Genomic DNA, 25,433 nt, shown 5'->3' on the forward strand with positions numbered 1-25,433 from the left:
AGGTGATGTTAGCTCATCACTTGTCTTTTCCATTGTGACAGGCGCTTTAAGGATGAACAAATCGATATTCTTGTAGCCACTGACGTTGCTGCCAGAGGACTGGATATTGAAGGAGTCAAAACGGTAAGTGGTAGAATATTGATGGAGTCAAAACATATAAAGGTGGAATTGATGGGAAATGATCATGGGCATGGATCTTGTAAGATTTTTTCCCTTTATTTTTGTAGGTGGGCTTGTCTGGCCACCGCATCTGATCCCATTCTAGCACGTTGAGCTTTGAAGGATTCCTCCAGACAGTTCCCTGAATTAATTCCACAAGTCAAAGTGGCATAGGTGGCACCCACAGTTATCAGACCCAGCCCCACTAAATTGTATAAGGGGTAGCTGTAAAATACACTGAGGATTATATCTGCCTCCAGTCCTGTCTAAAGGCACTTTCTAACCATAGCAGTAGGTGGCACTCTGCAACATTAAAGGGCTCATCCTTGTGAGTTGTACGTTCACATTTACTGTGGTCTTGTGGCCTGGTGTTAGCTCTCAATTCCCTTTAATCAGTTCCCTAGAACACTGCTCTTGGGTGGTGAGACTTACCTGTTAATTTAGACTGAAGAGAAGTTAGAGCTATGGGTCTTGTAAAAACCATCCAAATGGTAATGCTCTTTTATAAAGCTTTGATATGTTAACAATCCTACCTACTTTAAAGGCCTTGTTTTTGAGAGGATCGTGATGTAGAAAGTACTGTAATAATAGGCTTTGTTGTGCCTTCATTACTGAAATCATATTGTTTATAAACTCATCTGTGTTTACTTAACTTAAAGTAAATGAACTTCTGTGGTGCGTTGGTTGGGGTCAGTGAGAGAATCTTTGCTTTTTTCCGGCACCAGGTGATTAACTTCACAATGCCCAACACCATTAAGCACTACGTGCACAGGGTGGGCCGAACAGCCAGAGCTGGCCGCAGTGGGCGGTCTGTGTCCCTCGCTGGTGAGATGGAAAGGAAAATGTTAAAAGAAATTGTGAAGAAAGCCAAGACTGAAGTGAAAGCTCGTGTCATTCCACAAGGTGAGAGAGAACGTTGTGCTTGGGGTGTGTGGTGAAGTTGATGGGGCGTATCTGGATCCCCGTGTTTGCAATTGCCTGACACTGCTGCTCCTGTTCACCATCTGATGACCACTGGGTGAGGTACTGAAGGGGGTTTGGTGCTGGCCTGGTGCAGACGTGGTTCAGCAGGGGTTGGAATTCATACCAAATCTTAAACTTTGTAGGATTTTTAGAATCAGGTTTATTATCATTGACGTATGTTGTGAAAAATGTTTTGCGACAGCAGTATAGTACAAAACAAAAAATATACTACACACACACACTATATAAATTAAATTAAGTAATTAGTGAAAAAAAAGTGTGTGTCTTCAGGTTTTATTAGGATATTGATGAAGATTTCAGTGTGAAAATTCAACTTTCTGTTCATGTCCATACATGCTGGCAGACCTGTTGAGTTCCTGTAGCATTTTGTGTGTGATGTAAACTTAAGGTGCTCTCAATAGGACTGTGTACTCATGTCCTTGTTCCTCATCTCACAGATGTGGTGATGAAGTTCCGGCAGAAGATTGAGAAACTGGAGAAGGAGATCTATGCTGTTCTACAGTTGGAAAAAGAGGAGAAAATGATGCAGCGATCGGAGGCCCAGGTACGGAGGCATTTATCCCGGCTTTGAACCATTTTACAATGTGATTGTTCTGTTACCAGTGAGCTGTAGGATGATCAGATTACAGATGTGTTAGCTGAAGTTGGTCACTGAGCTGTGTAGTGTTGGCACTGGCCCTTCAGCCCACAAGGGTCCATGCTGGCTATCAGATACTAACACTAGCTTTCAGCAGTTGGCTTGATTCATTCCCTTCAAATAGTTCTTGACTGTTTTCTCTATCACCATGTCAAGGAGTGTTCCAGTTTCCAAACATTCTCTGGTGAAAAAAATTCTCCCTTAAATCCCCTCTAAATCTCCTATCCCGTACTTTAACCCTGTTTCCTCAGATTATGGCCGCATCTGCCACTGAGGGAAGTTTCTCACTATTCTATCTTTGTACATCACAATTAGCTCTGCTCCAAGGAAAACGATTCCAGCTAGTTCAGTCTCTCTACTCAAAGTATTCTACCCAAGCAACAGCCTAGTGAATCGCCTCTGTACTCTTTCCAGTGCATTCATGTCCTCCCTACAGTGTCCTGCCAGAAGTGCGCACCATACTTCGTGCTATTCTGTGCCGTGGCAAGTATCCTGTATACCTCTGAACTACCTGTGCTGTTATTTGGGCAATCTTTAGACATGTCCCTCTGTTCCTCAGTAATTTCAAGAGTCCTAGTTTTCATTCTGTATGTCCTAGCTGTTGGATCTGTAGATGATATTGTCCAAAAGGTTCTTTGGACATAAAGGATGAGGTGTAAATTTTATGGATACAGTTGTTTTATTAAATATCCATCATAATGCAGATCAGACAGGGTCAGCTCGGAACAGCAAGTAAGAAAAAAAGAGGGGATAAAGAGGCAAGGAAGAAGGGACTAGACTGTGTTCCCTGCTGTAAGCTGGACCAAGTTTGAACTGGTTAGATAAGGAACTTTTTTCAAATAGGAATAACCTGTGAAACAACGACATTCTTGATTTATGCTATCGTGGCACCTGAGGATTACAAAGGAGCTGCTGATGTACAGAACCGACTATACTACAAATTATTGAAGATCTACTGAGTGATTAAATGAACCTATAAGCAAGCATAAAGAAAGTTATGTTACAAGAAAAATAACAATTTAAATACACAAAATGCTGGAGGAACTTAGCAGGTCAGGCAGCATCTATGGGGAGGGGAAAAAGCAGTTGATGTTTCGGATCAAGACCCTTCATCAGGACTGTCAACTGTTTATTCCTCTTCATTGATGCTGCCTGACCTACTGAGTTCCTCCAAGATTTTGTGTGTGTAATCCAGCATCTGCAGAATCTCTTGTTTTAATAATTTAAATAGCAATTTAGATCTTAATCCAGCACAGCCTAATCTACCCAAAATGTATCACCTCATTTTTTTTCAGGTTTAACTTCTGTCTGTATGGCAGGGATCCCCAACCTTTTTTGCATCGCGGACCAGTTTGATACTGACAAAATTTTTGCTGTCTGGCTGACGGGTGGTGGGGGGTGTTCAAGTAGGGTCAAACTCACCTCAACATATCTTTTACAGTTAGGGTTGCCAACTTTCTCACTCCCAAATAAGGGACAAAAGTAGCAGTCAAATACGGGACACTTGGGTTTACCCCGAGAAAGACTACCATGACCATGAAACCTTGCGCGGGCACCTGTGTGCGCACGCGCGTATGTGCCGATTTTTTTTCCATAAATCGATTTGGACTTACTCTTCCCGACTACACTGTACATACATTATTTCTACTTTATATAGGCTGTTTATTTATCATATCATTCCTGCTTTTACTATATGTTAGTGTTATTTTAGGTTTTATGTATTATTTGGTATGATTTGGTAGGTTATTTTTTGGGTCTGGGAATGCTCAAAAATTTTTCCCATATAAATTAATGGTAATTGCTTCTTTGCTTTACGCCATTTCGGCACGAAAGGTTTCATAGGAACGCTCTACCTTTAGCCCAATAGACGGGATGTCCCGGCAAATACGGGACAGTTGGCAACCCTATGTTCAAGTTCAACAGTGCGTGACAGGGAATGAGGAAAGGTGCAGCTGACATATCGTTTCCTCACCGCCTAGTAGCACATCCTTTGCGGCCCGGTGGCTGGGGATTGCTGCTGTATGGTAATGAAATTTTTTTCCCCTCTACAAAAATATCTCAAGTTTTAAGTAAGTTAAATTCAAGCAAATTTGTACTTTCTGGCTTGACACTGTACATTGTGCTGAAGGGAATGTGCACCAAAAGTTGGCATTTTTGTCTATGATCAGATGAAAAGAATTAGCTCAGCAAGAGGAGGCGTTTCTTTCACGATTCCCAGTATACTGCTAACTGCACCTTAGCCCATTAGTTTGCACTAAGCAGTATAGGGTGGAAAGAATTGCTGATAGCCCAATATTGAGCTGGAAGGAAGAGCACTGCCATTAACCTCAGATGTTGATTAGCAGGTAGGATTGACATCTGATTTACTTGTTCCCTACAGATCAATACTGCAAAAAACAAGCTGCAGAAGGACGAAGAAGAAACCAGGCCAGAGCGCAGCTGGTTCCAAACCAGAGAGGAACGGAAGAAAGAGAAAGGTGAGCACCGTTCTGGGTAGTGTGGTAGCTTTCCTGGGGGGGGAACGAGCGGCAGGAACATAGCAGTGTTTGGTTTTATGCGGAGCACAGGATTATCCTCGCGCATTGTATTTATTTGTGAGTAACCCCAGTGACAGTGAGGGATTATGAGGAACACTCTGAGGAGGAAATGTTGCCCTTTCATTGCCATGGAATTTGAGCAAGAGTGAAGGCGCCTTACTGTAGTGCCATATATCTCTGGTGAGACCACACCTGGAACATAGGGCATAGGCTTGTTCTCCCCACCTAAAGTTGTACTTCCCAAAGAGGGGTCATCAGATTTATTTTGGAAATGTGGAATCACTCTGTGATGAGAATATGAGTAGACTGAACCCATTGAACTTATTGAGATTAGATGAACGAGAGGTTTTCTTGCAAGGCTTGACAGTGTAGATAGAGTGATGATAGAGTGGATACACTAGCCCCTGGTGTAGGTACCTAGAACAGTGATCTCAGGTTCAACATATGGAATTGGCCATTCAAGCCACAGAAGAGGAGTAATTTCTCCATGTAGATCCCAGTGAATCTCTGGAATTCTGTAACCAGGAAGGCAATGGAGACTTGGTCATTGAGCATAATCTGGAGAGAACTTGATAAGGGACATGACAATTTAGCACAGGAAAAGCTGCTTTGGCTCGCTGTGTCTGCACCAATTATACTGTCATTCTAAGTTATACCACCAGTCTGCACTGGTCTGTATCCCTCCACCCCCGCCTCTTCATGTGTCTGTTTAAAATATTACCTTTCCTTTCCTTCCACCAACTCTGGCACTGTGTTTCAGGCACCTACTGCTCTCTGTATTTATATAAAAAAATAGTCTCCCAAACCTCCTTTAAACTTCTCCCTTCTCAACTTAAACCAGTGCCCTCCATTGATTGACATTTCCACCCTGGGGGGAAAAAACTTTATCTGCCCAGTCTCTGCCTTATGATGGGAATCAGTGAATATGCACACAGTACAATGAAGTGGACCTGCAGGAAGGGATCAGCTGTAATCTTAGAAACAGAAAATAGGAGCAGGAGTGGACCATTTGTCCTTTCATCCTGTAGTCATGGATACAAGCCCTTCAGCTACTGATGTCTGCACCAAACATGATGCTGAATTAAACTAAATTCTTCTGCCTGCACCTGATCCAAATTCCTCCATTTTTGGCATGTATGTCTATCCTACAGCCTCGTAAACACCGTTGTTATCTCCACTTACCCAGACAAGCCCATTCCAGATACCTATCACTCTGTGTAAAAGGAAATATAACTAGCCTGTGGTGTGGGTACCGAGAACAGTGATCTCAGTTCAAGATCTAAGGAGCTGGCGGTAGACTTGAGGAGAGCTAAGGTACCGGTGACCCCTGTTTCCATCCAGGGGGTCAGTGCGGACATGGTGGAGGATTACAAATACCTGGGGATATGAATTGACGATAAACTGGACTGGTCAAAGAACACTGAGGCTGTCTACAAGAAGGGTCAGAGCCGTCTCTATTTCCTGATGAGACTGAGGTCCTTTAACATCTGCCGGACAATGCTGAGGATGGTCTACGAGTCTGTGGTGGCCAGTGCGATCATGTTTGCTGTTGTGTGCTGAGGGCAGCAGGCTGAGGGTAGCAGACACCAACAGAATCAACAAACTCATTCGTAAGGCCAGTGATGTTGTGGGGATGGAACTGGACTCTCTCACGGTGGTGTCTGAAAAGAGGATGCTGTCCAAGTTGCATGCCATCTTGGACAATGTCTCCCATCCACTACATAATGTACTGGTTGGGCACAGGAGTATGTTCAGCCAGAGACTCATTCCACCGAGTTGCAACACAGAGCGTCATAGGAAGTCATTCCTGCCTGTGGCTATCAAACTTTACAACTCCTCCCTTGGAGGGTCAGACACCCTGAGCCAATAGGCTGGTCCTGGACATTTCCTGGCATAATTTACATATTACTATTTAATTATTTATGGTTTTATTACTATTTAATTATTTATGGTGCAACTATAATGAAAACCAATTTCCTCCGGGTTCAATAAAGTATGACTATGACTATATGGAATTGGCCATTCAAGCCACTGAAGAGGAGTAATGTCTCCATTTAGATCGCGGTGAATCTCTAGAATTCGCCCTTAAACTTTCTCTCCTCTCCATAAATGCATGAACTTTGGTACTTGACAGTTCTACACTGGGAAAAAGATTCTGACTGTCCACCCCACCTGTGCCTCTCATAATCTCACAAACTTCTATCAGATCTGCCCCCTGCCGTCTGTTGTTCCGGAGAAAACAGCCCGAGTTTGTTCAACTTCTCCATATAGCTCATACCTTCTAAATCAGGCAGCATCATGGTAAACCTCATCTGCACCCTGTCCAAAGCCTCCTCATTTTTACAAACCTTGCAGTTGATGGAAGGAACTCATAAAATATAAAAAGAGAACAAATAATTGTATCTCATTTTATATTGAATGTCATTAGCTTAACAAGAACTGTTGCCTGCTTAACAGCAGAATAGAAGATGACCATGTTCTCGTATCGAAAGGGGATCTGAGTTGTTTCTCCTACTGCTTAATAAATCCAGGCCGGCAGAGTTTGCTGCTCCAGTACAGACAATGCCCACATTATGGCTAATTGGTTAATGGGAAATTCTCTTTTACAGAATTCAGGAATCACTACCCCAAAATTTGAAATATAGAATGAAATTCTCTTTCATGGAATTTATGTATGGGGGGGGAGTTAAATAAATACAATTTCTTTCCAACACACATCCAATGATGCACCTTCGTGTTAGGAAAATCATGACATGTGCTGTTCTTGAGGGACATGTCCACACCAACTCTGCTGTAACAGAGAGATCAGCTGTATTAGGGATGATTTCAGTTGTATAACCAGCCACTTTTGCCAGTGAGTTGGTATCTGTTGGGACATCTAGGTAACGTCAGGCCAATGTGAGGTACTTCCTTGCACGGATACCCCTGTACAGAAACACACACTTATTTCAGAAACTCCTTCGACTATAATGATGTTTCACTTTTAATCTTTCCATAGTGGTGAGCATGTTTACATTGAATATAGCATTTGATCATGGAAAGACTTGAAAGGAAGATACTTCATTACTCTAGAGATGATGGATTTCTTTTGTTTAATAACAGTTTCAAAGGCTCTGCAGGAGTTTGACATTGCAGTAAGAGGCAAAAAGAAGAGGAAAGAGTACATGGAAAATCTGAGGAAGAAAGAAATGACGGTGAGTGTTTCAGCAAGCTTAATGTCCCAGCGTATCCTGGAGGTATTTTTCTTGCAAAATATTTTGTGTTCAGACACATCACAATAGAAGGCTTCATGTAATTGATTAAAGTTAAATATTTAAAACATCTGGCGCTTGAATTCCCTCAGCTAAATCAAATGGAGCCTTGCAGAGAAGGTGATGCAAATTGGAACGGTTTGTTGCACCACTAGTGGAGGGAGGAAATGGACGATTCAATTAGAAAGATTCACAGGAAATGAAAGAAACCATTTCTCATTGTTTTAGTTTTAATTGCTTCTCCTTTTTATATGGGCACAATGCAGTAAACATTAAGCACGTAGATACAGGAGCAAGCAATTTCCATTGACAGAATAGTAGTGGTAAATTTGCAGCATCTAGTAACAATATTTTTAAAGCTGTCTGAACTCAGCCGGTAGGTGAGACTCTGGTGTATGGCAGCCACTGAAGTGACACAGTACTATCATCCCCTTCAGGCTGAAGAGAGAACACAATTTGAGATTGTGAAATCGCAGATGTATGCTGAGCGTGTCGCTAAACGAAACCGAAGACCAAAGAGGGCACGAGTAATGCCAGAGGATGAGCAAAACCAAGCTGCAGGTGGGTAGACTGTAGACCAAAGGCAGGATGAGATCACAATTAAACATACTCATGAGCCAAGAACACATTGTGTCGTTTATGAAAAAGACTGATTGGTTTTATGATTGCAAAAATGTTCATACATTGAATAAAAGATCATTTTTCTTCATCATAAGGACATCAAATGAACAGAACGAAGAAATTAAAGAAGTCTGTGTTTGATGAAGAATTGACAAATACAAGTCGAAAAGCCCTTAAACAGTACCGAGCGGGGTAAGTGTATCAAACAGCAACTTCCTTGGAAAGCCCTTAAACAGTATTGAGCGGGGTAGCGTATCATACAGCAACTTCCATTTTATATAATTCATTTGGGGGACCTCTTCGTCGAGCACCTCCGCTCCATCTGCCAAAAGCGTAACTTCCTCGTGGCCAAACATTTTAATTCCAATTCCCATTCCTGTTCTGACATGTTGGTCCATGATCTCCTCTTGTGCCACGATGAGGCCACCCTCAGGGTGGAGGAACAACACCTTATATTCGTTCCAGGTAGCCTCCAACCTGATGGCATGGATATCGATTTCTCCTTCCAGTAAAAAAAATTCCCTCCCCCTCCCCTCTTCTTCTGTTCCCTACTCTGGACTTTTACCTCTTCTCATGTGCCTATCACCCCCCTGGCGCCCCTCTTCCCTTTCTCCTATGGTCTACTCTCCTCTCCTGCCAGATAGCTTCATCTCCAGCCTTTTTTATCTTTCCACCCATCTGGCTTCACCTATCACCTTCTAGCTATCCTCCTTCCCCTCACCTTTTTTTATTCTGGCACCTTCCCTCTTCCTTTCCAGTCCTAAAGAAGCGTCTCGGCCTGAAACATTGAATGTATTAATTTCTATGGATGCTGTCTGATCTGCTGAGTTGCTCCGGCATTTTGTGTGTGTTGCTGTGGATTTCCAGCATCTGCAGAATTTCTTGTGTTTTGAATATCTCATTGCATTGCCGAGGGGCATTATCAAGTAAAATATGATGCAAGCTGCATGGAATGATGAGTAAATGAAACACAACTCCTTCAAAGTACTTTTAAAGTAGCATCTTTGAGAAGGGAAGCGGTACGGTTTACTCCCCAGGGTCTTGGGAAGGCCGAACGATTAAAGTTCCAGGCTGATCAAGAGATTAGCATAGTTTTGTTGGAGATCCGTTGGCTGGAGCAAACTAGAGATTTGGAGAGTTGGTGCACATTCTGCTGTGTTGTTTATAGAACATAGAACATAGAATAGTACAGCACAGTACAGGCCCTTCGGCCCACAATGTTGTGCCGACCCTCAAACCCTGCCTCCCATATAACTCAACACCTTAAATTCCTCCATATACCTGTCTAGTAGTTTCTTAAACTTCACTAGTGTATCTGCCTCCACCACCAACTCAGGCAGTGCATTCCACGCACCAACCACTCTCTGAGTTAAAAACCTTCCTCTAATATCCCCCTTGAACTTCCCACCCCTTACCTTAAAGCCATGTCCTCTTGTATTGAGCAGTGGTGCCCTGGGGAAGAGGCGCTAGCTATCCACTCTATCTATTCCTCTTAATATCTTGTCTATCATGTCTCGTTATCATGTCTCCTCTCATCCTCCTTCTCTCCAAAGAGTAAAGCCTTAGATGCCTTAATCTCTGATCATAATGCATAATGATCATATAAGACCTTCTTTTGCGAAAAGGCAAAAACACAATATTTGAGGCAGCATCCTGAACCTTTCATTGAAGTAGCAGTGGCTGGAAAACCCATGGGAGTCAGAAGTCAGGAAAAGAGTGTGAGGCTTTCATTCGGCAATATCCATCTATCTATGATTAAAAATTTAAAAGATTCAAGACTAGCTTTACAGTATTTGTCAAATGTACATTGAAAGATATGGTGAAATGTATTGTTTCTATCAATGCCTATGTAGAAACCAGTAGTAGTGGTAGGATGGTGTTTTCTAGGACGAAAACACATTGGTAGAGAACATGAGCTCATTTGAAAGTTATCTTATAGAAAGAATACTTGTAAGAAAATGGCAGTCATTGGTTCTCAGATTGAGGAAGTGGCTGTATTGGATCTAGTACTAGGCAATGAATCTGGTCAGGTGACAGATATCTCAGTGAACGAGTACTTTGGAGACAGTGGCACAACTTCCTGACCTTCACTATAGCCTTGGATGGGCATAGGAGCAGAAAGTATAGAAAAGTATTTAATTGAGGGAAGGTGAATTATAATGCTGTCAGGCAGGAACTTGGAAGTGTAATTTGGGAATAGATGAGCTCAGGGAAATGCACAATGGAAATATGAAGGTTGTTTAGGGGGCAGTTGCATGGGGTTGGATAAGTTGGTCCCCATGTTAGGATGAAGGAATCGGAGTTGACTAAGAGATGTAGAATATCTGGTCATGAGGAAAAAAGAAACATGCCTATAATTTAGGAAGCAGTTTGGTGAACCAAAATGTGAGAAGATGTAATTCACTCAGGTTTACCGATTGAGTACATAAGGCATCGATTCACAGCAGTTTGGTGTTTTGAGAAGTGAATCGGCAATTGGGATTGATTTGCAAGAACAAATTAAAATAAGGCATGGGCAAGCAGAGTGGTCTTAGCTGGAGTGGACAGTGCTAAAGTGGGGATTTTGAGGCTTTAGCTTCAGCGAGGAGAGGCTTTGGTGAGAGATGGCAAAATAGCTGTCAGTTCATGTTTTGTTTACCCCAGCTTATTTATTGTTTCCTCCTTTATATTTGCACTTAGAACAGTAGGGATGCCAGGCAGCACAGTTGAATACTCCGCTTGTGGAATATGGGAGGGAAGGGGCCAGTGTCCCTGACTATTTCACCTGCGAGAAACGTACTAGCTGCAGCTTCTAACACTGCACATTAAGGAGTTGGAGCTGGAACTTGATGAGCTCCAAATCATTTGAGGCTGCGAGGGTGATAGATAGGACATATAGAGAGGTAGTTATACCCAAGGTACAGGACACAGGAGACTGGGTGACAGTCAAGAAGGGGAAAGGGGGTTAGACATCTAGTGCAACTACCCCTGTGGCCATTCTCAACAAGTACATCACTTTGGATTCTTTTGGTGGTGGTGGGGGGGCTGGGCTGATTGACCTCGCAGAGGAACGTCACAGTGGGCTGGTCTCTGAAACTGAGTCTGGCTCTGTGGGAAGCGGGGAGAAGAGGAGAGCTGTGGTGATAGGGGATTGGTTAGTTAGGAGAACAGAAAGGGGGTTCTGTGGACAAGAACGAGATTCCAGGACGGTCCCTTGTTTCCAGGTTCCAGGGTCCGGCACATCCCAGATCGAGTCCTCTTAAATGGGAGGTGAGCAGCCAGAGGTCTTGATCCATTTAGGTACCAGTGATATAGGTAGGAAGAGCGACAAGGTTCTGCAACGTGAGTTCAGGGAGTTAGGTGCTAAGTTAAAGGGCAGGACCTCCAGGGTTGTAATCTCAAGATTGCTACCCATGCCACAGAGAAAGGAAGATCATACAGTTTAACATTTGGCTGAGGAGTTGGTATAAGAGGGAAGGCATCAGAATTTTGGATTATTGGCTCTGTTTTGGGGAAGGGGGGACCTGTACAGAAAGACAGTTTGCACCTGAACTGGAAGGAGTTTCATATCCTAGCGGGAAGATCTGCCAGTGCTGCTGCAGGGGTGGGAGGGGGGTGATGGTGGTTTAAACTAGAGTTGCAGGGGGATGGGAACCAGAGTTTCAGAACAGATAATGCAGAGGTTGTGGAGACAGATGTTGGTAAGACCTCACACAAAGTAAGGAATCAAAATGTTGAGCATGGTGCGACTGATACCCTGAGCTGTTTATGTTTCAATGCAAGATTATAGGAAAGGCAGATGAGCTCAGGGCATGGATCAACACATGGAATTGTGATATTATAGCCATTAGTGAGACTTGGTTGCAGAAGGGGCAGGACGGGCAGCTCAATATTAAAGGGAGAAGGGTGGCGTTACTAGTTAGGGAAAATGTCAGAGCAGACTGGAGAAATCATCTAGCGCGGCTTTTTGGGTGGAACTGACGAATAAGAAATGTATGACCACGTTAATGGGGATATATTTTAGACCATCCAATAGTTCGCAGGATGTGGAGGAACAAATTTGTAGTGAGATTGCAGACTGTTGCAAGGAACGTAAGGTTGTTATAATAGGTGTTTTTAACTTTCCCCATATTGACTGGGACTCCCACACTATAAAAGCACTTGATGGGATAGAGTTTGTCAAATATTCAGGAAAGTTTCCTTAATTAGTACTTAAATGCCCCAACAAGAGCATGTGCAATGCTTGATCTGCTATTAGGGAATGATACAAGGCAGGTGAAAGAAGTTTGTGGTGGGGAACACTTTGCATCTAGTGATCACAATGCCACTAGTTTCAGAGTAAATATACAAAAAGATGCATCTCATCCTGAGGTTGAGGTTCTAAATTGGGAAAGGCCAATTTTGATGGTATCGGAAAGGATCTAGCAAGTATGGATTGGAACAGGCTGTTTTCTGGTGTACCTCGTAAGTGGGAGACCTTCAAAAATGAAATTTTGAGAGTACAAAGCTATGTGCCTGTCAGAATAAAGGGTAACAATAAAAGCTTTAGGGAACCTTGGGTTTCAACAGATATTGAGGCCCTTATTAAGGAAAAAAAGGTATAGGTAGGAACAAATGGGTTACTTATGGAGTATAAGAAGTGCAAGAGAACACTAAAGAAAGAAATTGGAAGGGCTAAAAGAAGGCATGAAGTTGCCCTAGCAGACAAGGTGAAGGCAAATCCTAAGGGCTTCTGTTAAGAGCAAAAGGATTGCAAGGGATAGAATTAATCCTCTGGAAGATCGGAGTGGTAATCTATGTGTGAGAAAGAAGATATGGGGGAGATCTTAAATGGATTTTTTGCATCTGCATTAACTCGGGAGATGGACAGAGTCTAAAGAAGTGAGGTGTTTGCTGTCTTGAGGCAAATTAGGGTGGGTGAATACCCAGGGTCTGACAAGCTGTTCCTTTGGATCCTGTGAGTGGCAAGTGCAGAAATTGCAGGGGCCCTAGCACAGATATTTAAATCACCCTTAGTGACAGGTGAGGTACCAGAGGATTGGATGATAGCTAATGTTGTTCTGCTGTTTAAGAAAGGCTCTGAAAATAAACCAGGAAGTTATAGACTGGTGAGACTGATATCAGTCATGGGAAGGTTATTAGAAGGTATTCTAAAGGACTGAATATATGAGTATTTGGATAGGTATGGATTGATTAGGGATAGTCAGCGTGGCTTTGTGTGTGGTAGGTTGTGTTTAACCAAACATAGAGTTTTTCAAAGAAGTTATCAGGAAAGTTGATGGAAGCAAGGCAGTGGATCTTGTCTACATGGACTTCAGCAAAGCATTTGACATGGTCCCACTTGGGAGATCAGTCAAGAAGGTTCAGTCACTTGGCATTCAAGATGAGGTAGTGAATTGGATTAGACATTGGCTTTGTGGGAGAAGCCAGAGGGTGGTAGTAGAGGGTTGCCTCTCTGACTGGAGACCTGTGACTAGTGGAGTGCCACAGGGATTGGTGCTGGGTCCATTGTTGATTGTCATCTATGTCAATGATCTGGCTGATAATTGGTTAACCAGATCAGCAAATTTGCGAATGACTCCAAGACTGGGGGTGTAGTGAACAGCGAGGAAGACTATCAGCTTGCAGTGAGATCTAGACCAACTGGGGAAAAAGGCTGAAGAATGGCAGATAGATTTTAATGCAGATAAGTGTAGGGCATTATACTTCAAGAAGACCAACCAGAGTAGGCCTTACACGGTGGACAGTAGGACACTGAAGAGTGCAGTAGAACAAAGGCATCTGGGAATGCAGGTCCATAATTCATTGAAAGTGATGGAACAGGTAGGGTCCTAAAGAAAGCTTTTGGCACATCAGCTTTCATAAATCGAAATATTGAGCACAGGAGATGGAATGTTATGTTGTAGTTGTATAAGACATTGTTGAGGCTTTATTTGGAGTATTGTGTGCAGTTTTGGTCACCTACCTACAGGAAAGATGCAAATAAGGTTGAAAGAATACAGAGAAAATTTACAAGGATGTTGCTGGGATTGGAGGACCTGAGTTATAAGGCTAGGACTTAGGAATGTAGCAGGTTGGTTTTTGGGTGGGGGGGAAGATTTGGTAGAGGTATACAAAATTATGAGGGGTATAGTTAGGGTGAACGCAAGCAGGCTTTTTCCACTGCGGTTGAATGAGACTATAACTAGAGGTTAAGGGTGAAAGGTGAAAAGTTTAGGGGAATATGAGGGGAAGCTTCCTTACTCCAGAAGGTTGTGAGAGTGTGGAACGAGTTGCCAGTGTAGAATGAGTGCATGCAAGTTCGATTTCAATGTTGACATTTGGATAGGTCCATGGATGTTCTGGTGCAGGTCAGTGGGAGTAGGCAGTCCAGATAGTTTTGCACTGACTAGGTGAGCCAAAGTGCCTGTTTCTCTGCTTTATTTTTCTATGACTCTAAGCAAGGATCAGCCAGAGTTCTTGAGAGTTATAAAGTAACCAGGAAGGAATTTGATAGGGGATTTAGGAGATCTAGAAGGGGACATGAGAAGGCCATGATAAGGAGGATTCAGGAAAACCCTAAGGCGTTCTATTCTTATGAATGCTAACATTGCATTTGCCTTCCTCACCACCGACTCAACCTGCAAATTAATCTCTATGAATGCTGCACAAGGACTCCCAACTCCCCTTGCACCTGATTTTTGAAATTTCTGCCCATTTAGAAAATAGTCTTTGCCTTTATTCCTTCAACCAAAGTGCGTGACCATACGCTTTCCTGCCCTATATTCCATCTTTGTCCATTCTCCCAGTTTGTCTAAGTCCTTCTGCAGACTCCCTGTTTCCTCAACACTACCCGCCCTTCCACCTATCTTTGTATTGTCTATAAACTTGGCCACAAAGCCATCAATTCTGTCATCCAAATCATTGACATATAATGTGAAAAGAAGCTGTCCCAATACCGACCGTTACAGAACGTTACTAGTCACAGGAAGCCAATCGGTCAACCTTTATTTTCAGTCTTTGTTTCCTGCCAGTTAGCCAATCTTCTGCCAATGCTAATATCTTTCCTGTAATACCATGGGCTCTTACCTTGTTAAAGCAGCTTTCTGTTCAGCATGGTTTCAAAGGTCCTCTGAAAATCCAAGTAAACAACATCCATTGACTCTCTTTTGTCTGTTCTGCCTGTTGTTTCCTCAATAAATCCCAACAGATTTGTCAGGTAAGACCTCCCCTTAAGAAAACCATGCTAACTTTGGCCTACTTTATCACATGCCACGAATTACCCCAAAAACTCATCCTTAATAATGGTCTCCAACATCTTACCAACTGCTGAAGTCAGGCTAACTGGCCTGTAATTTCTACTTTTTTACTCTCTCCCTTCTTAATGAGTGAAGTCACATTTGTGCTTTTACAGTCCTCCAAAACCATTCAAGAATCTAGTGATTCTATAAAGATCACTACTAATGCCTCCGCAGTCTCTTCAGCTACCTCTTTCAGAACCCTGGGGTGTAGTCCATCTAGTTCAGGTGACTTCAGCTTCCCAAGCACCTTCTCCTTAGTAATAGCAGCTACACTTACATTTGCCCCCGACACCTTGAATTTCTGGTATACTGCTGGTGTCTTCCACAGTGAAGACAGTTCTTCTGCTATTTTTTTTGTTTGTCCCTTATTATTACCTCTCCCATCTGACTGGACTGTCATTTTCCAGTAGTCCAATATCCACTCTTCCCCCTCTTGTACTCTTTATATATCTGAAATAAACTTTTGATGTTATTGGCTAGCTTTTCTTCATGTCTCATCTTTTCTAAGCTGGTTTTTAAAAGCTTCCCAGACCTTTAAGTTCCCACTAATTTTTACTATATTATATGCCCTCTCTTTTCCTTTTATGCTGTCTTTGACTTGCCTTGTCAGTCACATTTGCCTCATCCTCCCTTTAGAATACTGTTTCCATCTTTGGGATATATATATTTTGTGCTATCCAGATTGCTCCCGGCAACTTCAGCCACTGCTGTTCTGCCATCATCCCTGTTAGTGTCCCCTTCCAGTCATCTTTTGCCAACTCCTCTGTCATGCCTCTCCCTTTGCTCCACTGTAATAAAGATACTTCTGACTTCACCCTCTCAAACTTCTGGGTGAATTCTATCATATTATGCTCACTTACTCCTAAGGGTTCCTTTACCTTAAGCTTCCTAATCAAATCTGCTTCATTACACAATACCTGATCCAAAATTGCCTTTTCCCTATTGGGCTGAACCACAAACTGCTCTGAAAAGCGATTTATAGGCATTCTACAAGTTCCCTCTCTTGAGATCTAGACAACCTGATTTTCCCAATCTACCTGTATATGGAACATTGCCCTTTTTACATGCATTTTCTATCTCCCTTTGAAATTTATATCCCACATTATGGCAACTGTTCGGAAGCCTCTCAGTGTCTTTTTCTCTTTGCAGTTCCATGACCACAAATTAAAAAAATAGTGCCAGGCATTCACATGACCATAGTATTCACAAACATTCATGAGAATGTTATTGCAGATGTAGAAATGCTGTTCTATACAACCACTATTGTTCTTCAGAACTCACCTTGTGAGACTCTTTTGTGTATTTTTGATTTCTAAGGCATTATGTTATTTCAGTATCTGAATTCTTTGCACCTTGGTTTCTTTGAAGGCCGTCATTTGAAGACAGGAAGAGACTTGGAATATCACAGCGTAAGAAAGGGGGCACATTTAAATCAAAATCGAGGTAAGCATTTCTGAACAAATGTGGTTTTCCAACTAATTGGAATTGAATGCAAGAGTATTGTTCCATTCCAAAAAAATGTCACCTTAGATTGGTGATCAGGTCAGACTGAACATTGCCTCAATTCACCACTTTCCAGGAGTCGTTTACCTTTCCGTAACCTTTGAAATGATGAAATGTAAATGTTTTCTCCATTTTAATGTTGTATTCTGGCTTGTATTTAAGAGGATGTTTAATTTGCAGTTGTTATGTCAGTTGTGCAAGTCCCACAAATACAAATAGCTTTCTACTGTTAACTTAGACATCGTGGATGTTTACTCAGCCCTTCCAGGACATCACAGCGGACTCTAATCCTGCTGCTGTTTTAATACAGGCACACTCAGCAGGGGAAGGAATAGAGAGCCACGTTTCAACTATGATCACAAATCAAAACTGGGTCATCTCTGTAAAGATTTGGCACATCATTTGGCTATGAAACATGTTTTGCAGAGAGAAATTTATAATCTCTTTTGTCCTCCCCATAACTCCAGAAGGCTAAAGCCAAAAATAATGCCCTTATAGAATTCAGTGGAAACGATCTGAATACTGTAGAGGTAGCAATGTTTCTAATGATATAACTCAGTTTTGGATGAAGTGCTTTATTGAGCATTTCTACAATATTCTGGTTTTCTTCTCTTATTGATGTTGAGCTATGGTTCCAAGGAGAACTGTAGTCCTTGGGCGCAGCACCTGAAATGGGACTTCAATGAGAATGTTATGGTATAATCTTCAGTACATAACGGAGTAGGACTGCTGGAAGGAATACATTTCATTTTGGAGGGAATTACTTGAATCAAGGTGGATTAATTTTGACTGTAATGCAGCTCTCCTTATCAGCTTCTCTTCATTCATTGGAATATTAGAGTATTTCCAACACAGTTCATTCAGTCCATCATGGCTGTATTTGTATAAAAAGCTACCCAAATGTAAACCTACCTTCCAGTATTAGATCCACAACTTTGTCACCAACCCTTCATATACACTTCCAAGTACCATTTTTTAATGCATTGACCATTTCACAGTGTTCCACACTCCTAGCCCACTCTCATCTCCCTTCTAACCCTTCTGTCAATTACTTATAAAGTAATACAATTACTGCTTCCCCCCCCCACCCAATTCTTCAAAGGCCTGTTCATCAGCTGTTTTTACATCATTCAATTCTTGTTACTCACATAATACATCCTTTGTGTTTTAGGTATAAGAGAAGATGAACCAAATTATAAAGCCAGCCACCGGAGAGTTTTCCAGAAGTGCCTTTCCAAGAAGTCTTTATCACATGTGACATACTGTATTTGATAATGAAATTTATTCATACTTCACATCATAGGAGAAATGTGCGTGAGCTGACTTGATCTGCAGTCTCCCACCCTCAGTGCCTAGATGTCGATTACTGTGCATACTGTCTTTTTAGAAGAGCAGACATTGCATTGTAATCAGAATAGTTGTCTCAGTTATAAGTGTGGTATTCTGTAGACATCTGTTCAAGGGTTAATTTTATTGTCAAAGTAGACATGTACAATACAACTGTGATATTCAACTTCATTTACTTAATCCTCACACACTACCTTGTCTTCATCATGCTCAGTGAGACAGGGAACTCCTGCTGCAAACATTATAAAGTTGGAATTGAAGTGGAAAATACCACAGTGTTTTCTGTTTTCAATCCAAATGTTTCAGGAATCTACAGACCAGTTTACAAATCTTAAAATGTCTGAACCTCCACTCTACACCCCTCCACATTTATATCCAGTTATCCTATGGCAATATACATTTGCATTGCTATTTAAAACAGAATCAGACTTGATCTTGACTTGTATCAGTGAACAAATAATTGATGTAAAATATCGGAACTTCATTTCCATAAAAGTTGTTATTTTGTATTATATAAACAGATCTAATGTTATTTACAAACTGCTAAGATGATTTTGGAAGGAATGAATTAGACTGAAAGCTTTTCTGAAATGGAAATCTTTTTGGACTATAACTCCGTTTATTTGTGTGAAAGAGATTCTGATTTTAAAGCCATTTTCCTTGTGGCTACTAGACGTGGTGTTCATTTTGTTGAACCAACATGACTCTTTCCAGAAGTAAAGAGTTTCACTTTGTAAAACTGTTATATTGTTTTATGTAAATGTTGTATTTCATTTGTATTGGGAAATTTGAGAGTGTAAGGAGCCATTAGCTCAGAGAATTGTATTTGGGTTATGAACGGTGGTAAACTGAATCAACATTGAAATGGATAAAGTCAAATAGTATTATAAGTAAATTTCTGCCCTCCAGTTCAACAATCAACATGCAAGGATACACATGTTGTATCAAAAGGGATGGTGTGGTGAAATCCAAGCCTTAGAAAAAGGTGACATAGGAACAGAAAATGTAAAAACCTTGTGGGTCGAGTTAAGAAGCTGCAATGGTAAAAAGACACTGATGGGAGTTATTTACAGGCCCCCAAATAGTAGACAGCATGCAGGTAGATTGGGAAAATTAGTTTGGTGCTGGATCCCAAGAGAGAATTTCTGGAATGCCTACAAGATGTCTTTAGACTGTAAGACCATAAGGTATAGAAACAGAAGTAGGCCATTTAGCCCATCTAGTCTGCTCTGCCTTTTCATCATAGTTGATCCTTTTCCCTCTCAGATCCAATCTGCTTTTCTCCCCCATAACCTTTCATGCCCTAACTACTCAAGAATCTATCAACCTCTGTCTTAAATAAACATAAAGACTTGCCCTCCACGGCCACCTGTGACACGAACTTGATAGATTCACCACTCTCTGGCAAAAGAAATTACTCTTCGTCTCCCTTCTAAAAGGACGGCCCTCTATTCTGAGGCCGCCTCTTCTGGTCTTAGGTTCCCCACCACAGGAAACAACCTCTCCACTTCCACTCTATCAAGGCCTATGTTTGTTAGGTTTCTGAGAGATTCCCCCCTCATTCTTCCGAATTCCAGTGCATACAGGTCCAGAGCTGTCAAACACTCCTCAATAAGCCTTTCAAGCCCGGAATCATTTTCGTGAAAGTCCTTTGAACTCTCTCCAACGTCAGCACATCTTTTTTTTTAGATAAGAGGTCTAGAATTATTCACAATACTCCAAGTGAGGCCTCACCAATGCCTTATAAAGCCTCATTATTACATCCTTCCTTTTATATTCTAGTCCTCTCAAAATGAATGCTAACATTGCACTTGCCTTCCTCACCACTGACTCAACCAGCCAATGCTCGATCCATGCTAGTATCTTTCCTGTAATACCATGGGCTTGTTAAGCAGCCTCTTGTGTGGCACCTAGTCAAAGGTCTCCTGAAAATACAAGTAGACAACAACCATTGATTCACCTTTGTCTATCCCTTTTAGTCTTAAAAGAATTCCAACAGATTTGTCAGGCAAGATTTTCCCTTAAGGAAACCACGCTGACTTCAGCCTATTTTATCATGTGCCTCCAAGTACCCTGAAACCGCATCCTTAACAATCAACACCAACATTTTCCCAACCACTGAGGCCAGACTAACTGGTCTATAATTTCCTTTTACTGCCTTGCTTCCTTGAAGAATTTTCCAGTCCTTTTGAACCATTTCAGAATCTATTGATTCTGGAAAAATCATTACTAATGCCTTCACAATCTCTTCAACCACCTCTTTGAGAACCCTAGGGTGTAGACCATCTGATTCTGGTGACTGATCTACCTTCAGACCTTTCAGTTTCCAAGTACCTTTTCCCTAGTAATGGTAACTTCACTCACTTCTGACCTGACACACTCAGATTTCTGGCATACTGCTAGCGTCTTCCACAGTGAAGATTGATGCAAAATATTCAGTTCGTCCACCATTTCCTAGTCCTCCATTACTACTCACCAGCACAATTTTTTCGGTGGTCCAATATCTACTCTTGCCTCTTTTACACTTTATATATCTGAAGAAACTTTTGGTATCCTCTGATATTATTGGATATCTTACCTTTGTATTCCATCTTTTCCTTCTTTATGGATTTTTTAGTTGCCTTCTGTTGCTTTTTTAAAACTTTCCACTAACTTTTGTTCTATTATATGCTCTCTCTTGGGCTGTTATGTTGGCTTTGATTTTTCGTCAGCCATGGTTGCATCATCCTGCCTTTAGAATACTTCTTTGGCATGTATCTATCCTGTGCCTTCCAAATTTCTCCCACAAACTCTAGCCATTGCTGTTCTTCTGTCATCCCTGCTAGTGTCCCCTTCCAATCAGTTTTGGTCAGCCCCCATAATTCCCCTTTTTCCAATGTAATGTTGATACGTTTAACTTTAGCTTCTCTTTCTAACTTGCAGGGTGAATTCTATCATATTATGATCTCTTTTCCCTAAGTGTTCCTTTAAGATCTCTTATCAATTCTGATTCATTGCAAAATATCCAATCTAGAATAGCTGATCCCCAGTTTGCTCCACCATGAGCTGCTCTAAAAATCCATCTCATAGACATTCTACAAATTACCTTCTTGGGATGCAGCAGCAACCTAATTTTCCTAATCTACCTGCACATTGAAATCCCCCATGACTAGTGTAAGATTGCCCTTTTGACATGCATTTTCTCTCTCCCGCTGTAATTTGTAGCTCACATCTTTGCTACTGTTCAGAGGTCTGTATATAGCTCCCACCAGTGTCTTTACCCTTTTAAGTTTATCTACCCACGATTCTACGTCGGCTCTTTCTAATTTGATTGATTTTTTTTAACCAACACCACTGCCAATCCTTTCGATACAATGTGTCTCCTTGGACATTAAGTTCCCAGGTATAATCTTTCTTCAGCCATGACACTGTGATGCCCACAATGTCATACATTCCAATTTGTAACTGTTGCAAGTTCATCTACCTTATTCCGTGCATTCAAATATAACACCTTCAGTCCTGTATTTATCACCCCTTTCGATTTTGTCTCCCTTTTGCATTGCAACTCGTTTCATTGACTGCAATTTTGCCCTATCATCTGCCTGTCTTTTCTAGCAGTCTCATTACACACTGCCTATTTGTAAACCAACTATTCCACCCTCAGCCCTATCATTCTGGTTCCCACCCCTTGCCAAATTAGTTTCAACCCTCCCAAACAGCTCTCACAAACCTGCCCACAAGGATATTGGTCCCCTTCGAGTTCAGGTGTAACCAATCTCTTTTGTAAAGGTTGTATCTTCCCCAGAGGAGATCCCAACAATCCAGAAATCTGAAACCCTGCCCCCTGCACCAGTTCTTCAGCCATGCATTCATCTGCCAAATCATTGTATTCTTACCCTCATGGTGTGTCGCACTGGCAGCATTGCTGAAATTACTGCCCTGGAGGTCCTGCCACCTTGCTCCCAAAAATGTCTCTTCAGGACATTCTCACCTTTCCTACCTATGTCATTGGTGTCAATATCTATCAAGACTTCTGGCTGTTCACCCCTTTTAGAATGCTGTGGATCTGATCTGAGACATCCTTGACCCTGGCAGTGTACTATTTGGGTGTCTCTATCGCATCTACAGAATCTCGTTTCTATTCCTCTATAACTATAGAATTTCCTATCATTACTGCACTCCTCTTCATTTCTCTTCTCTTCTGAGCCACAGTGCCAGAGACCCGGTCGCTGCAGCTCTCCCTGGTAGGTGATCCACCTCAACTGTATTGAAAATGGTATACTTATTACTAAAGTAAACTCTGCACTGTGTCCATTTCCCTTCCTTCTTCTGAGTTACCCAGTTACCTGCCTTCTTCAACTTAGTGGTGACTGCTTCCCTGTAGCTTCTGTCAGTTTCCCCATATAAGCCGATGGTCATCAAGCAACAGCTCCACTTCCTTAATGTTCTCCAGCGAGCTGCAGCTCAGTGCATCTGGGGTTATCAGGAAGGCTGAAGGTCTCCCAGAATTCCCCTATCTTACACAAAGAACACAACACGCCTCCTGGAGCCGTTCTCACTACACTAACTGTGCCCCAACAAATGAGGAATGAAAAATAAAGAAATTTGCCAGATACTCACCTTGTCCAAACCTGATGAACCAAAGCCCCTCTTAACACTGGCCCGCTCACACAAAGGCCCCTGCCTATTTTTATTTGCCCTTTCCAATGAATCCCATTTTCCAGAGCAGTTTGAGTCCACTAGGGAAAAGGCAATAGTGGATTGGGTGTTGTTTAAGAACCAGATTTGATTAGGGAGGTTAAGGTGAAGGAACCTTTAGGAGACAGTGATCATATACAATAGACTTCACCCTGAAATTTGAGAGGGAGAAGCTGAAGTCAGATGTATCACAATTACAGTGGAGTAAAGGGAATTACATAAGTATGAGAAAGCAGCTGGCCAAAGTTGACTGGAAGGGGACACAAGAGGGGATGATTGTAGAACAGCAATAGCTGGAATTTCTGGTAGAAATTCAGAAGGTGCAAGATAGGTACATCTCAAAGAGGAGGAAGTATTCTAAAGGCAGGATGACACCACAGTGTCTGACAAGGGAAGTCAAGGTCAACATAAAAGCAAGAGAAGGCATATAATAAGAGCAAAAATTTGTGGGAAGTTAGGATTGGGAAGCTTTTTAAAAACCAACAGAAGGCAACTGAAACGCTGTAAGGAAGGAAAAGATGAAATATGAAGGTAAGCTAGCAATGATATCAGAAAGGATAGCAACGTTTTTCAGATATGTAAAGAGTGAAAGAGGTGAGAATAGATATCGGAATATTGGAAAATGATGCTGGAGAGGCAGTAGTGGGAGACAAGAAAATGGCAGATGAACTACTTAAGTATTTTGTATCACCTTCACTGTGGAAGACACTCAAGACTGTCATGGGGCAGAGGTGAGTGCAATTGTAGAGAAGGTGCTTGGGAAGCTGGAAAGTCTGAAGGTAGGTAAGTCACCTGAACCAGATAGACTACACCAAAGGGTGCTGAAAATGGTAGTGGAAGAGATTGTTAGGTATTAGGAATGAACTTTGAAGAATCACAAGATTCTGCCATGGCTCTGGAGGACTGGAAAATTGTAAATGTCATTCCACTCTTCAAGAATGGAGGGAGGCAGAAGAAAAGATACTAGAGGCCAGTTAGCCTGACCTCAGTGATTGGGAAGATGTTGGTTCAAGATGAGTTCTCAGAGTACTTGGAGGGACATGATAAAATATGCTAGTCAGCATGGTTTCCCTTAAGGGAAAATCTAGATTGATAAATCTTTTGGAATTCTTTGAGGAAATAACAGGGAGGCTAGACAAAGGAATTGGTGGATATTGTGTACTTTGATTTTCAGAGCTTTGACAAGGTGCTGCACATGAGACTGCTTAAAGAGGCCATGGTACTACAGGAAAAAGACAAGCATAGATGGAGGATTGGCAGGAGGAGAAGAATGGGAATAAAAGGAGTCTTTTCTGGTTGGCTGCTGGTGATTAGCAGTGTTCTGCAAGGGTCAACGTTGGGACTGCTTCCTTTTACATTATATCTCAAAGATTTAGATGATGAAATTGATGGTTTTGTGGCTAAGTTTGGAGAATAGGGGGAAGGGCAGGTAACATTGAGGAAGCAGGGAGACTCAAGACAGATTTAGATTAGGAAAATGAGTAAAGAAGTGACACAAGGAATATAGTGTCAGGAAGTGTATGGTCATTCACTTCAGTAGATAGAACAATAGCATAGACTAATTTCTAAACAAGCAGAAAATTCAAAAATCAGAGATGCAAAGGAACTTGGGAGTTCTTGTGCAGGATTCCCTGAAGGTTAACTTATAGCGTGAATCAGTGGTATGGAAGCCAAATGCAATGTCAGGATTCATTTTGAGATAACTGGAATATAAAAGCAAGGATGGAATGCTGAGGCTTCTTAAGGCATTGGCCAGACCGCACTTGGAGTACTGTGAGCAGTTTTGGGCCCTTTATCTAAGAAAGGATGTGCTGACATTAGAGAGGGTCCAGAGGAGATTAATGAGAATGATTCCAGGAATGAATGGGTATGAGGAGTGTTTGATGGCTCTGGGCCTGTACTTGCTGGAATTTATTGAAGAATGCAGGGTGGGGGGGGGGTGAGGGCAGATATCAGTGAAACCTATCAAATGTTGAAAGGCCTAGACAGAGTGGATGTGGAGAGGATATTTCCTATAGGGGGAGAGTCTAGGACCAAAGTTCAAAGTACAATTTATCAGAGTACATACATGTCACCACATGCAACCCTGACATTTCCTTTTTCTGTGGGCACACTTGGCTAATCTACAGAACACCTTTTGTAAATTGTAAACATCAGGAACTGTAAATTCTGCAAATGCCAATAATGGAATAACAAGCACCAAATAACAACAGCATCCTTAAATAAGTGCAGTTATCTCCTTTTGTTCAAGGGGTAATAGCTGTTCTTGAACCTGGTAGTGCAAGATCTTTGATGAATGCTGCTTTCCTGCAGCAACATTTCATGTAGATGTGCTCAATGGTTGGAAGGGTTTTACCTCTGATGTACTGGGTCGAATCTACTACCTTTTGTAGGATTTTCCGCTGAACGGCATTGGTCAGCACACTTTCCACCACACATCTATAGAAGTTTGCCAAGG

At 41.9% G+C, this 25,433-nt stretch overlaps 1 protein-coding gene across 1 annotated transcript in view; it reads left to right on the forward strand.

The window, feature by feature from the left end:
- Positions 1-18,654, forward strand: part of ddx27 (DEAD (Asp-Glu-Ala-Asp) box polypeptide 27) — a 43,562-nt gene extending 24,908 nt beyond the window's left edge. Inside the window, exons 13-21 of the mRNA XM_072238648.1 lie at positions 42-123; positions 885-1,062; positions 1,581-1,687; positions 4,161-4,257; positions 7,420-7,511; positions 8,006-8,129; positions 8,285-8,381; positions 16,817-16,891; positions 18,123-18,654. Of these exons, the coding sequence (XP_072094749.1) occupies positions 42-123; positions 885-1,062; positions 1,581-1,687; positions 4,161-4,257; positions 7,420-7,511; positions 8,006-8,129; positions 8,285-8,381; positions 16,817-16,891; positions 18,123-18,138 (868 nt within the window). The 3' untranslated portion in view covers positions 18,139-18,654. The remainder of the gene's footprint in view (positions 1-41; positions 124-884; positions 1,063-1,580; positions 1,688-4,160; positions 4,258-7,419; positions 7,512-8,005; positions 8,130-8,284; positions 8,382-16,816; positions 16,892-18,122) is intronic.
- Positions 18,655-25,433: the final 6,779 nt, after the last annotated feature.

Source organism: Mobula birostris, chromosome 2 (assembly GCF_030028105.1).
Source record: "Mobula birostris isolate sMobBir1 chromosome 2, sMobBir1.hap1, whole genome shotgun sequence".
Lineage (NCBI taxonomy): Eukaryota > Metazoa > Chordata > Chondrichthyes > Myliobatiformes > Myliobatidae > Mobula > Mobula birostris.